This window comes from Bidens hawaiensis, unplaced genomic scaffold (genome assembly GCF_021521415.1).
Source record: "Bidens hawaiensis isolate Kalapana, Puna unplaced genomic scaffold, B.hawaiensis_p1.1 tig00014205_1, whole genome shotgun sequence".
In the NCBI taxonomy this organism is placed as follows: Eukaryota; Viridiplantae; Streptophyta; class Magnoliopsida; order Asterales; family Asteraceae; genus Bidens; species Bidens hawaiensis.
Genome location: NW_027492223.1, coordinates 418,850 through 433,218, shown reverse-complemented (window position 1 = coordinate 433,218; position 14,369 = coordinate 418,850). Strand labels below are relative to the sequence as shown.

General features: G+C 38.9%; 1 protein-coding gene and 1 non-coding gene across 2 annotated transcripts; one reads left to right on the top strand and one right to left on the bottom strand.

Annotated features, from left to right (window-relative positions):
• Positions 1 to 2,293: 2,293 nt before the first annotated feature.
• LOC143546087 (protein FLC EXPRESSOR-like) lies at positions 2,294 to 4,255 on the bottom strand. The gene is made up of 2 exons (XM_077037829.1): positions 3,558 to 4,255; positions 2,294 to 2,946 (listed from the first exon to the last, which is right to left on the bottom strand). The coding sequence occupies exons 1-2, from the start codon at positions 4,028 to 4,030 to the stop codon at positions 2,754 to 2,756; spliced, it is 666 nt and encodes a 221-aa protein (XP_076893944.1). The 5' UTR covers positions 4,031 to 4,255; the 3' UTR covers positions 2,294 to 2,753.
• Positions 4,256 to 6,522: 2,267 nt separating this feature from the next.
• Positions 6,523 to 6,596, top strand: TRNAI-AAU (transfer RNA isoleucine (anticodon AAU)). The gene has a single exon. It is a non-coding gene; the product is annotated as a tRNA-Ile (tRNA).
• The last annotated feature ends 7,773 nt before the right edge of the window (positions 6,597 to 14,369 follow it).

The window sequence follows — 14,369 nt, the reverse complement described above, 5'->3', positions numbered from 1 at the left end:
ATAAATTTAGCTATATCAAATGCAAGTACCATAACGAACCGAACAAACTTCAACCGAATTCTCATTGCGTCCCCGCCGCAACGCGCAGGCACTCCTACTAGTTTAAACTAATGACTAAAATTATCTAATTACGATCCTTTTGTAAAGTTGAACGAAAGTTTGAATTTACAAGTTTACTAAACTTGAATTTTAATGTAGCAAGTAATTAGTTAAGCAATTTTTTGTGTTATCTTTACTAAATTTATTTATTTATTTTTAATTATCTTTGCATGGGTGAAGTCTGGCTTTGAATCCACGAAGGAGTTGTTGGATTACCCTTGCAAGCTCAAGAACAAGGAAGGCGAAGTGATTCAAACTATTTTTTTACGACATGTTTAATGATTTGATTAACTAGGAACGACATGATCTTCAATAACAACTAAGAAGGCACTCTTGATAGCTAAAGTGATTAATGACATTAAAGTTGTATCTTTCCTTTGGGTGAGTCAACGGAACAAAAGTTTGGGCTTGGGGTGGGAGAAATGGAGTCGGTTCAATTTTATTAACTTTCCGTTGCAGATGGTTCTTGATGTAGTTTGCGTTTGTTGATGCAGTTTGTGTTTGTTGTCTTTTTATTTCTTTTAACTTTGGACTCATTAATTATCCATTTTTGGTTTTTATATAAAGTTGGCTTTTAAAAAAAGTAATATTTTGTTATTTGTTTACGTGTCTAGAGTTCAGAGGTTTTATTACTAGAAAGCTGGCTTCAAAGATTACACAAAGGTAATATTAACACGAAAATCTATACGTCAGTTTCGAATAGTCAAGCCATTAAAATCAAACCAACACATGACCTATTTGTCTAGTGGTGCAATATCCCAATTCCCATGTTATAAGATTATAGGTTCAAATCCTTGCAAACACAAGGTAAAAATGAAATCAATGGATTTGTTATGTTTGTTCGGTTTACAAACATCCATAACTTCAGCTCAGATTCCTCACAAATGTCTATTCGAGTTAACCAATTCGAGTTGAATTTTGTATGAGTTTTCATCAAATTAATTACAATTACAATCAAATTAATTACACACAAGCTGTTGGTCAGAAGTTAAATGATCCAACTATTGAAACAGTTTGAACACATAAGATATTGAATAAAATGAGTATTAGTTTTAGAGTGAACCTAGTTTGAACCTTTACTGACGCAAACCACCATCTATATTATAGGAAGATTCACAACCTGTATTCTTGCAAAGCATCATGGTAGAACAAAGAAATTGAAATAAATAAATACACCAAGCGATTATTAGTAACATACACAAGGTGTATTGCTGCATATCCTAGAGCCGAAAATGATAAACATAACCGCATAGTTTGAGTGAAAACAAACTTCATCCATGTGCATTAGGATGTTGCATGTCATATGGGTATTGAGGATTAACCATATGATGTTGCATGTCATATGGACCATGGGGCACGGGTCCAGGACCGTAATGCGGGTCCACTCCACCATGTACCTGAATTTTGGAAGAATGATAAATTATTATCTATTTATATGAGTTAAAGTTCATTTTTCGTCCCAATGGTTTAGTTATAACTGTCACTTAACTGCAAAAGTTAACTTTTTGCCTAGGAGACATTCTGATTTATATTTTTCTTATGTCATTTCAGTCAAGATGACCAACACCATCCAAATTTTTGCCAAACTCAAAGGGCACTGTAGTCATGAAGTATAAGGTTTGCATGCATTCCACAATCTCTTAATGACTATACTACAGGAACAAATAATTAAATATCTTTTATAAACATTTAACTATTTTTTCATGTATTATATTCATCAAGAGCTTCTACAATGCATTAAAATCTTATATCTAAGCTAAAAAGACCGAATTGCCCTTCAAGTTAATAGCCAAAACTGAATTGTGTCAGTCATCTGAACTGAAATGGCAAAAAATGGAAACCACGGTGTTTCCTAACATAATATAAACCTTTGGACTAGAGTGACAAATTTGACCAAACCACATACACAAAAAATGAACTTAGCTATTACAAATATATTCCAGACAAAAATTGTTATGAATATTACAAAAAAGAGTTCTGGGTCAACACATACCTGATGGCCAACATACGGGCTGGGATATGCATTCCCACCATAGCCCATATCATGGTTCATATATCCTGCACCATATCCTGCTCCTGTTTCAAACCATTCAATCCAATTTTAACAAGACATAACTATAATAATGTGACTTTTTGTTTGGATAAGGTTTAACAAAAGTTAATATATCCAAATATCATTGAGTGACGATAATTTAACGCAGACCACCATTTTTAACTAGTTCGGTCTAATATTGAAACCTTCAACCCTTTTGAGTCACTATGGTTTCATTTCTTAAACCGTTTTAGCCCCTAAACCTAACGCCATTAACAATGTTTCTGTTAGTTTTCATGAAATGACCAAAATACCCTTCTTATTAAAACTAATATAAAGTCAACGTTACATTTAGAAATGAAAAGGGTAAAAAGAACGAAACCATAGTGACTTAAACGGTTGAAGCTATTGAACCAAACTATTAAAAATGGCCAAACATTTGCAGAAATCTTGTGGATACATTCTAAAAAGAACTTGGTTAGCGGTTCGACCCATAACTTTCATCAAAACAAGCCAAACCACATCATGAACATATCAACAATTATAGGGCATCATGTCCATACATTGCAACAAAAACTAGTAATCAAAGAGACAACTTTGACACTATAATGCTACCAAAAATCTAGCAAATTATATTAATTACCCGGGGTATTCTTGCAGCTGCAGCAGCCGCTGCCATTGCTTTCTTAGTTGCATTAGCAAGGTCCGCTTTCAGCTTCTCTATTTCACAAACCATAGAAACCCTACTTTTCTCCATTGCTTGACCCTGTTCAATGTTTGCAGCATAAACCTTCTTTTCATACTCAACAGCCGCCCTGTAAATATCAAATTATTCAATCTTGATATACAATTTCTGCTTTATAAGTATTTTATCTGTTTGTTTAAGTATCTAACAATAGGACTGTAAATGAACCAAACCTTCAGCGAACAGTTTGTAAACCCTTCGGTGAGAAGTTTGTTTAGTTAAATAAACGAACATGAACAAAGGTTGCGTTCATTCATTTGTGTTTGTGAATGTTCAGTAATGGTAATGCGTCCATTTATGTTCGTTAGCTAAAGACTTGTTTTATTATTTTATAACATTTTATTTGTAATAACCAACCAAACACTTAAATTTAATAACTTTATCATCTATGTACAGTTCGTTTTGTTAACGATTAGCCTTACTTTAACCAACAACAAATCTAATTTGTGCTTCTCAAATGCTTAAACTCTATACTTTAACTAAGGTGATTATGTCTAATGCTTTGGACTAACAATCTTAGTTTTTTTCGTTTGTGTTCGCGAACAAGTTCAATTCCTTAACGAACGAACACGAACCATGTACATATCATCATGTACTTAATTTATAAGTACTTAACACATCAAACTATTTGCACACAATTGTAATAATAATAACAATAATAATTTGGGGTTTGTAAAGTACCTTCCTTTTTGTATTTCTTTGCGCATTGCTTCGATTTCCGCCTTGACCATCGAAACCTGATGCAAATTCGACCGCTCTTCCGCAAGCTCACCATTAATACTATTCAGCTTCTCAGTCAACTCCTTATTCTCAGAACCCAATTTCTGCACATCACCTCTAACCTGAACCAATTCAACCCGTAACTCATCAAGCAAACCCACTTCCTGTTCCAACTTAACCGCCTTCTCAAACACTCCTCGGACTTCTGCGGCCCGATCGGCTTTTATTTTTCCGGCAAGAGCGGAGTAGTGGCGGAGGTCCTGCAGGGCGACGGAGAGTTCCTGTTTGAGTGCCACGTGGGTGACGGCCAGGCGTTGGTTGTCCACGATCAGGGTTTGGATTTTGAGATGGTGGTCGCGGTGACGTGGCGGAGACTCGATTAGCGGACGACGAGAGTGGGTGGTGTCTCGGTTAGGTTTTGATCTGTCGGCCATTGTGTTTTTCTTTTTTTAAGGATTGTTTTTGTGTTTTGTGATTTGGGGTTATGTATATCTGTTGGCGGCGGGGACGTTATGGGAATTAAGTCGGTTTAGTAATTTAGGGTTACGGTTATAAAGATATTTTGTGATCAATGTTGAAAGCTAAAAGGTTTTTTACGATCAAGTTGTAAAGTTGTAAATCACTAAAGGTGAAAAGCTAAAAGTTTTACATGATTTACTTGTGTTTATTTTTACAAAGTTTCAAATATTGTTTAAATTTAAAAAGAAGAGGGATTTTAATATACCCTATGTGTGAAAGAATTTTGAATTGAGTTGGATTTGGTGACAGGTCAGGGCAATCCGGGTTGCACATGCAAAATATGAACTGATGGATTGTGTTGGACTGATCTCAAAGATTGTGATGTCTAATGGCTGGATGTTTGGGTTTGGAAGGAGGAAGATGGTTCTTTGTGCAATTATTTGGTTAAAATTTTAGAAAGGAATTGGATAATGTGAATTAGGGATGAGCGTGGGACAGTACCCGTATTCGTACCCGTACTTGTACCCGTTTGTACTCGTACCAGAAATCAATAAAAACACGTACCAATACTCGTACCAAATTTTTTGGTATGGTACGAGTACGGGTACGGGTATTGGTACGGGTATTTTGGTACAATACCCGTTTTTGTACCACTTTTGCTTTTTTATTTCCAAATTTTCGACGATCGTGAACCGGTACCGGTACAAGTAACAAACAACCTGAATTAGTCCGAGTATCAGTACTTGCACATGTACGTGACGGGTACCAAATTAGTATAGGTACCAAATTGGTCATCGATTTAATGATAAGATAGTATTGAAGAACCCTAACTCGGTCGTCGATTTTAAGTTATTTGTTTGTTGGTTTGAGTCTTGGATGTTATATTATATAATTTTGAAGAAACGTTTGGTACTTGTTCAATAATAACATGATTGGAGAATTTATTTTATATATTAAATATGAAGAATCTCAATTAAACTCTTATATAATCCAAACAGGTACAAAATACCAAATGTACCCGTACCGTACCCGTACCCGATTGTACCCGTACCAAAATTCAACAAAAATGAGTACCAATACTCGTACCGAATATGCTAAATCGGTACGGGTACGGGTACGTGTACGGGTACGGTACGAGTACACGTACGGGTATTTGGGACAAAATACTCATCCCTAATTGTTAGTGATGCATTATAGGGTGGCAAGATTGGTTTGGGCCAGTATCTTTTCTTGGGTGAAATTACCGGAAACAGGTGGCTTTGAATCCGTGAAGGAGGTGTTAGATAACCCTTGCAAGCACAAGGAGTACGAAGTGATTCAAGTTTTTTTTTTTTTTTTTTTTTGACAACGTGTTGGCTGATTTTGTTAACTAAGAACGATATGATCTTCAATAACGAGGCACTCTTCATTGCTAAAGTGGTTAATGATATTAAGGCCGTATCATTCCTTTGGGTGAGTCAACGGAACAAAAGTGGGAGAAATAGAGTCGGTTCAATTTTATTAATTTTCCGATGTAGATAGTTCTTAGTGTAGTTTGTGTTTGTTGTCTTTTGTTTCTTGTAACTTGGACTCCTTGCTCCTCGTGAGTAGTCCATTTTGGTTCTAAAAATGTTGGCCTTTCAAAAAAATAAATTTGGGTTGAGGAATTTTTGTAAGCGAAATGAGAAAGTATATTGATTTTTATGGTATTTGCCATTATATATATTGTTATCTTGGATTAATCTTAATTATACATATCTAGCACTCACATAATTTAATCCCTATTTCACCCTTGTTTATCCTTTTTTGTTTATATTATTATGTAATAATAGTTTATGTAACAATTTAAATCTTTATACATATTTAGGGTATTAGCTATTATACATGTTTTGGGCTTTTTATATAGGTTTTTGGATTACTAAAGCACAATTGTGAAATAAATTGAAACTAAACCATTAGTGAAGGTTTGATTCAGTTCGGTTTTAAGTTTTAATGGTTTGGATTCGATTTATAAAATTAAAAAGTAATAACTGGTTTTTGTGGTAACTTATTGTTTTTCTTGTTTACTCATAATTGTTTCATATTATATCACATATACTTAGCTTTGAATTTCCTCTATATATGTTCAACAGCACTTTATCTGCGCAGGTTTCTTGAATAAACCCATTCATTAACCTTTTTATCCCCATGTGGTTTTATTATTATGAACTGGTCTTACATGTTGGGAATAGTTACCCTACGTAGACTTTAACATATTAAAAAAACAATAATGATTTTGCAGATTTTATTCCTCTTATTTTATCACACATAGGCATGAAATGCTTTCAAGTTATAAAATTACTTAATCAAACACCGTTTGTAGCTATAGTCCTTAAAATATAAAATCTAAACCAACTGAGAGAGAATTACTAGGAAGTAGGAACAATACTTTTGATCGCTTTATATTAATTTTCATTGATAAGTTATACAATATTTGATATATCAAAGTGGCCTATTAGCTCAGTTGGTTAGAGCGTCGTGCTAATAACGCGAAGGTCGCAGGTTCGAGACCTGCATGGGCCAACTATTTTTTATTTAGATCAATCTCCGATTATCAGCCAAATTTGAAGTTGAAATCTAAGCAATCTCCCACCAAAATTCTCAACATGAATCTATGTCCCTTTTAATTCCTTTTTTCAGTCAAAATTTGTTAATTTCGTGTGGTTTTCTTATAATTTGCTCTTTTCATTTGTGTGTTGGTTTTCTTAAATTGAGGTATTAAAATGTTTTAATGCATGAGTTATGAAACAACTTCATAAGTTTGGTTATACATTTGCATACATCTCTATATGCATATCTTTCATGCCTCCTACATACAGAGAACATGACCGGAGTTTGCCTATTTATCTTATAGAAATTATTTTAGAATTTCATAATTTCATTTATTCAGTAGGCATGTGAGAAAACACTTGCATGCTTTCAAATTCACAATATCCTTTAAAGCTCAAGCAAAAGATTCAGACGCATCATCTGAAGAGATGGAGAGACTGAGGGACAATGCTATGGTTAGAGCTTCTTTACAATTCGGTATGATTTCATAAGGTACAATCACCCGAATAACAAATCAACACACCGAATAACAAATCAACACACGCCACATGTCCCATCCACGTAAATCTTGCACACTTTCACACCCAATGTCCTATATCTAGGTCTGGATACTGTTTGTCATATGTTTAGTGAACTGTTCATAAGCTATTTAGTAGAAAATTTGTTTTATGTTTGCACATTTAGTAAACAAATGAAAATGAAAACATTATTTTTTTCATTTAATTAATCGAATGCAAATTTATGTTGTTCTTATGCTTACATATTCATTCAATTTGATTTATTGCTAACATTTGTTTAAAATCAGTTTGATTTCATATTTACAGCACTTTGTTTAGATATCTTTGTTTACTTTAGAAATCTAGTTGTAATGATGATGGTATTTTAGACTTTAATATGGATAATCAAATTTACTTTTATTTGGTATTCGTTTATGTTTGTTTATTGTATTCGTTTGAAAATGTAAATATATCACAATATCACATGATCTTTTCTACTGATTACTTTGGGCCACTTGTAGGATGTCTGAGTGGGCCTGAGCATCTTGGGCTCAACCATAAGGTATTAGGAATTTAGGATAATTTATAAACTTTTAAAGTATGAGTCAAATAATTAGCGTATGTTTTATCTCTGCCAGTCAAAAGCGTTATTCATTTACAATTGCAATTTCATTTATTATCCAACCAAACATGTAATATACGGAAATCTAAAACTCTAAAATATTAAAATGTTGAATTAATATGTCGAATATTAACGAGTTGATAATGAGGAAAACGGAAGGAATATTAAAGTATACTAACCGAACATGATAAATAATAAAACTTTAATAAACGAATAACCATGATTAAAATATAAATATTATTTTAAACTGTAAATGGTATAATTAATAATAATAATAATAACATCAACGGATGAGTGTTTTGAATAAAATATGAAATTTAAGAATTTGAGTTTTGAGCAAGTTTACAACTCGTAACATTCCAGCGAAAACTTGAGCAACAAACAACTAACTTATTTAGGAATTTGATCACGCTTATAACTCGTTTAATATATATATACACAAACGCGATAAGACTCCAACATAACAAAACCTTAAATCTCTGTATCTCTCTGCCGTATACACCGCCGCCGCCCTGCAACTCGCCGGAGAAACCGCTGGCACCGCAGCCACCGCTACACGAGTTCTCGCAGACGCTACCAATAGCCGACAACCGCCGCCACTGCTACCTTTGTCACCGGAGACGCCCGCAGCCGCCCGCGAATTGCCGGGAACCGCCACCACCGTTTTCTGTTTTTCCCGGAGATAACCAGTCACCACTGCCTGCTATCTTATTCTGTTCTGATTGTTCATCTTTCGACCTCAGGTAACCGAAACGTAACCACCATGAAAACTGAACACTTGAATTGTTTTTGGATTTTGGTTTTACTGGTGTTCATATTGGAGAAGATGAACATTAACTTGGCATATTCACACTTATTTCTTTTTTTTTACGTGTTGTTGCACTTTCTTTTGTGAACTAAAATTTGGCCAGATGAATATGATCAATATGAATTTGCCAATTTTCTTTTTTTAAATCGATTTGTTTTCTAAATAAATATAGCCATAGAAATAAGTTACCATAACTAAATTGGTAATGCTTATTGCCCTACAGCTTTTACAAACTCAGATATTCTTTTTTATATATATAACATGCAAACAAGTTTGTCTATCAAAGAAGACAGAATTACAAATTTTGTCCTTTAAAATAAGACGAATTACGGTTCGTGTCCTTTTCTTAGTTTCCTTGCAGGCGGTGTACTTTAAACTTTTTTTTCCTACAAGTTTTGTCCTTTACGCTAACTGGGTTAGAAAAAGTCAGTTAAATCCCATCACGTGAGGCGCATGTGAGGGTAGTTTTGTCCTTTCATATATCTCTGCAACTAACCACATCTTCTTCAATCACCATCATCAATCTCACCAACCAATTACCCATCACAGAATCCACCCTAAACACCCCCGCCGGACTCACCACCACCACCGTAATCACAACCTCGCCATCATCAATCTCACCAACCAATCTACCGCCCACAGCCTCGCTGGAGCCGCCGTAGCTGCTGCCGTAATGGTGGTCGAAAAACCGACTGTGACGGCGATGGTGATTCTAGGGAAGTAGAAGTTGCCGTAATGGTGGCCGGCGAGGAAGACGGCAGCACCATCTCCGGTCTTCTTCTCCGGCGAGGAAGACGGCAGCACCATCTCCGATATCAAAATATTGATAATAGTTAATTACTCTACTCCATCTCTCTTCTTTATATCTTGATATAACAACCACCGGACCATCACAGCACCACCACCACCACCACCACCTTTAAACCCCAGCCTCTACCAACCTTCATCTCATAATCTTTTGAAACTCAACATCAAGAACTAAACTTGAATTTGTGAGACAAACTGTTGCCAGACTTTAATCCTCTCCAAAAAAATTACCAACCACCCTTTCACCTGCAGATCCAATCACTTACTCCGCCGCCACCACCAGCACCAAATATACACCCCCCACCCCCGCCACCGTACACCGTAAGACAAGGCCTTCAGATCTGAGGCAAACCACTAACAATATATTGACATAATAGGTTGGTCGGAAACATGTATGCAGATCAGAGGTGCGATAGTTTTAATGGCATTTCAGATGGTGCCTGTGGTAGCGGTATCAATGGGTTTTCAGATGGCGGCGGCGATTTTAGTATAAATTTTTATATGGTGGCGACGACGGTGTGGAAGTGGTGGTGGCTAGGGTTTAAAGGGGTGACGGTGGTCGGGTGGTGCTTTGGTGACGGTGGTCGCCGGCGCCCGACTGTGGTGTAGAGAGAAATAAAAAGACGGAGTAGAAAGAGAGAATGTTGGTGTGGAGAGAGAGAGAGAGAGAGAGAGAGAGAGAAGATGGGAAGAGAGAGAGAGAGAATCATTTTAATATATATTAGACAAATTACAGGCGAAAAGACAAAAATGCTCTCACATGCGCCTCACGTGAGGGTATTTAACTGAGTTTTTCTAACCCAGTTAGCGTAAAGGACATAACGTGTAGGAAAAAAATGTTTAAAGGATACCGCCAGTAAGGAAACTTAAAAAAGGACACGAACCGTAATTTGGTTTTTTTTAAAGGACAAAATTTGTAATTGGATCATCAAAGAACATATAATAAGATATTTCATGGGGTACACCTTTTAAATAACTGTGGGTTGGGTTAAAAGCTTCTGAACACGAACATAATTAGATAAATATGTTTTATTTGATTTAATGCATCAGTATTCTTAAAGTTCGCGACGACCTCTTGGGTTTGTTTTATCATTTAACGAAGGATGCAAATTTTGCATTATAAAAGTTGATGATTCATTCGGTACAACTATTTTGTTCTTGTGAATTTTAATTTTATATTCACACATGGTCCACCATTTATCCCTTCTATACTATAGTGAGGGTATGAACTTTTAAAAATAAGACATTAATAGGATTGGTTGGGTTGATGAAGATACACTAAGTGACCCCGGTAGATTAAGGATAATCTTAGGGTTAAGTAGATGTTTCCCACGAGGGTTAGGTCCGGCAAAGATGGTTATTCTTCTCGACCTGCAAAACAGACACCGTGAGCTCGTCACTGAGAAGGGGGGGTTCCTCCTTGTGACCACCCTCCGGCGTGAGAATCAGACTAGATTGCTCTGAATATAAGTGTATATTGAGAGAAATGGCTAGAGAGAAGATAAGATGATATAAGATAATGATACCGTTCCAAGGTGTTGGAGTATTTATAGCCGAAGGTAGGTTTCCAAGCAGGTACGGCCAGCTGTATAATATTCCTTTTCCACCAACTACGGGCTATGTTCGTGCCACGATGGGAGTTGGTGGGTAGGCAACGACTGATAGTGACATTTTGTACTGGAGCGTGCTCCTCCTGGTACTATTGTCTGTGAGCTGTCACCCTGTGATTGGTTCATGGGTCGCTTTAGTCAGATCTTGTCTATTTGTCCATATCCTGGTAGGTATAGTACAAAAGATCTTCTGGAAGCGTACGGACTGGCTCTTTTGGGCGGGAATATTCCCGCCTTGCTCATTCCTTCTTCAGGTGACATTACTGAAGTATGAGTTAGTGCCTTATGCGTGTAGCTTTACTGTTAGTGCGGGTAGCCTTCCCTCATGGCTTGTATCCGCAGCTGCGGGAACTGGCGGGGTACTGTACCACTGGGAGGCTTTCCTACGGGAACAGCTTGCTTACTGGTTGTAAGGTCTTCATCTCTCTGAGCATGGTGGGTCCTGCGGAACCAGTTGATCTTTGCGCAGACGTACCTCGTGTGTTGCGGGTCCAACTGGGCTTTGCGAGGACCTACCTCTTCAAGTCCCCCCAGTCCATTCTTCTCATGAATTGTTAATAAGTGAGGTGAACTTTTGGACTTTAAGCAAGGGGTTTTAAAGAGGGGTTTTTGTTTTTTAAGGTTTTCCGTGGGGATTCTTCCCGCAGTTTTCCTAATGTCACTTGCAGAAATTCCCGACTTTTCTGCCTGATCTTTGGTTATGATGCGGGTAGGTGTTTAACCTCTTCGCGTCGGGAGCGTTGAGTTTCACTTGTATAGATTCTTCACGAGGTTTTGGTAGTTTTGGACATAGTGATCAGTTATGTTAAACCACCAATTCCACCTTGAAGCTTCAAACAATCTAGTTCTCAACATTCCCGCCATGCGGAGGTGTTATTTCTCTTTCCGCAAGAATGGCCCATAAGATCCTTCTTGGGTTCAATTCCCTGCAAGTGCTGAGTATGTGAAGGGTTTCGCCTTGACACTGTACCCGCACTTGTCTTACGGTTCCTTGTTTTCCAAGGTATCTTGGCTTCAATTCCCTGCAAGTGCTAAGTATGTGAAGGGTTTCGCCTTGACACTGTACCCGCACTTGTCTTACGGTTCCTTGTTTTCAAAGGTATCTTGGCTTCAATTCCCTGCAAGTGCTAAGTTTGTGAAGGGTTTCACCTTGACACTGTACCCGCACTTGTCTTATGGTTTCTTGTTCTCCAAGGTAAGGGGGTATATTCCCTCTTATTTTTGAATCTTTTTGAATCTTTCTGAAATTTGAAGAGTTGGTGAAAGGATAAGGACAGTCCAAACGGCTGAAGGGACGTTGGCGTCTTCTGACGGCTTCAGGACGTGCAGGAAGTTATGACGACGTGACAGCATGTGGTCAATCAGGACGCTTTTTCAGGCGCGTGGGCGCGAGTTTCACGTCACGCGCCATTCTGACACCTGTTGCCAGCTTGCTTTATCCACGTGTCGCCGTATCATTGCACCTGCGCTCTCTCTCTCCTCCGCATTAAATTCATCGCATTCATTGCGATGAGTATATAAGGGGGTAGAGGGTGCATCTCATCCCATACCTTCACTTCACTCTTCTTCTTCTAAGCGATTTCCGGCGAATACTCTAACTTTTCCGTCGAGCATTCTCCTGAAATCACTCTCTTTAACATCTAAAAAATGTCGTCTACACATGATCCCGAGGTTAACGTCGAGGAGTCCGATGTATACCTCGAGAACCCGACGTCCACGTCTGATAAGGACGATAAGAATACTGCTGGCGAGTGCCAGTGTACTCTTTCTGTCGATTTATACCACTATATCGTCAAGAAGTTCATGCTCGATCCTTACGAGCCTGAGTTTCCGGAGCCCCACCAGACGGTGTATGATGCCCCTAAGGGCAAGATAGGGGTTTACGTCTCGTTCTTCATATATGGGAATCTCAGATTCCCATTAACGAAGTTCGTATACTGTGTTTTGGAGAAACACGGTGTACACTTGACGGAGGTGCACCCGATGGCGATTGCTAAGGTTCGCCATTTTGAATGGGTATGCTACATTCTGGGCATCCAGCCCCGCGTCGACCGCCTGATGACCTTCTACTCCTGGAGGTGCATCCAGGGTTGGTATACCCTGGTCACTCGGATCAAGGGGTTGAAGATCTGCGCTACTGAGCGCAGTCTTCGTTCTTGGAAGCGGGAGTTTTTCTATATCTCCGCTCGCGTCGTCCCCCTCGCGATGACGTTCAAGAACGGGAGGGCACTCCCCAACCTTCACGCCTCCAATTACCAGGAGACGGAATGGTTCGCTAAGATCTCCCAGATCCAGACTCCGGTTTATCGCTTCGTGGAGTCTGGGATGGTGATGCTCGGGATGAGCCGCGTATGGAAGGATGTCGGGTCCGGGACACCGCAAATACCCATCGTCCTTGAATACGGTTTGAGCTCTATTCCTTACGGTATGCTCCATTTTTTGTGTTGGTTTAGGGTTTATCTTCTAACATTGTTATCTTTTTTATTTCAGAGGGGAACGACTTACAATCGCTCCTGCATCCGCGGGAGACTGTGGTCCCGCACGGTTGGGTACTCGTGACCTCGATGAGAATGAGTTGCCCATTCTGGAGGAAATGGCGGATAGATTCGTAGAAGTCTACCCGCCGGGCCACGAAATTTTGAGTGCCACCCGGCCAGGTAACGAGTTTTTTAATCCTCGTCCTCTTCATGCTCAAACTTCTGCTGGAATTCCTCTGATTTTGTCATCTTCTGATGAGGAATCCGCAGATGGGCCTTTCTTTGTGAGGAAGAAGAAGGCTGCTGGCGGGAAGGGCAAGGCGAAAGTTACCTCCGTCGTCGACCTGGGAAATCAGTCTGATTCCGAGACTGAAATCAAGGTGGCGGCGGGGAACCTTGGTGGTGACGACACCATTGCCTCGGAGGTTGAGACGACTGTCACCTCCGAGCAACCAAGCGTTACGACGGTGACTGGCGTGAAGAGGCTAGTTCCATCGGGCTCGTCTCCGCCCGTCAGGTTTTTCAAGATTAAGAAAACCCGTAAGTATATTTTGTGTACCTTTTCCGCATTTCTTTCTGCCATTGTTTTTAATGTTTTGTTCTTTATGCAGGAGTGGACGTATCCGCTTTCCAGAGCGGTGCGGGAGGAAGCAGTTCTGGACCCACGACGATAGGTTTGGTCAACCTATCCGAGGCGATGACACAGGCGCCTGCGCCTGTTTCCGGTGCTGGTTCAGTTGCTCATACTGTTGAGTTAACTGTTCCGGTTATGACTTCATCTCCGCCGGCCGTCAGTGCTATCTTTACCACATCCTTCACTGGGCCGGCGGTGACTTTTTCTGCAAGCTCATCCGCAGCGCCGACCACGGTTGTGAGTTCATCTCCAATGAGTTCACCTCCGATGGTCTCTACCACGATGGCTTCT

Bases quoted from the DNA above. Each gene is read 5' to 3' on its own strand.
- LOC143546087 (XM_077037829.1), bottom strand. From the start codon at position 4,030: ATGGCCGACAGATCAAAACCTAACCGAGACACCACCCACTCTCGTCGT. The intron at 2,947-3,557 runs GTACTTTACAAA...TGATATTTACAG, and splicing joins AAAGAAATACAAAAAGGAAG to GGCGGCTGTTGAGTATGAAA.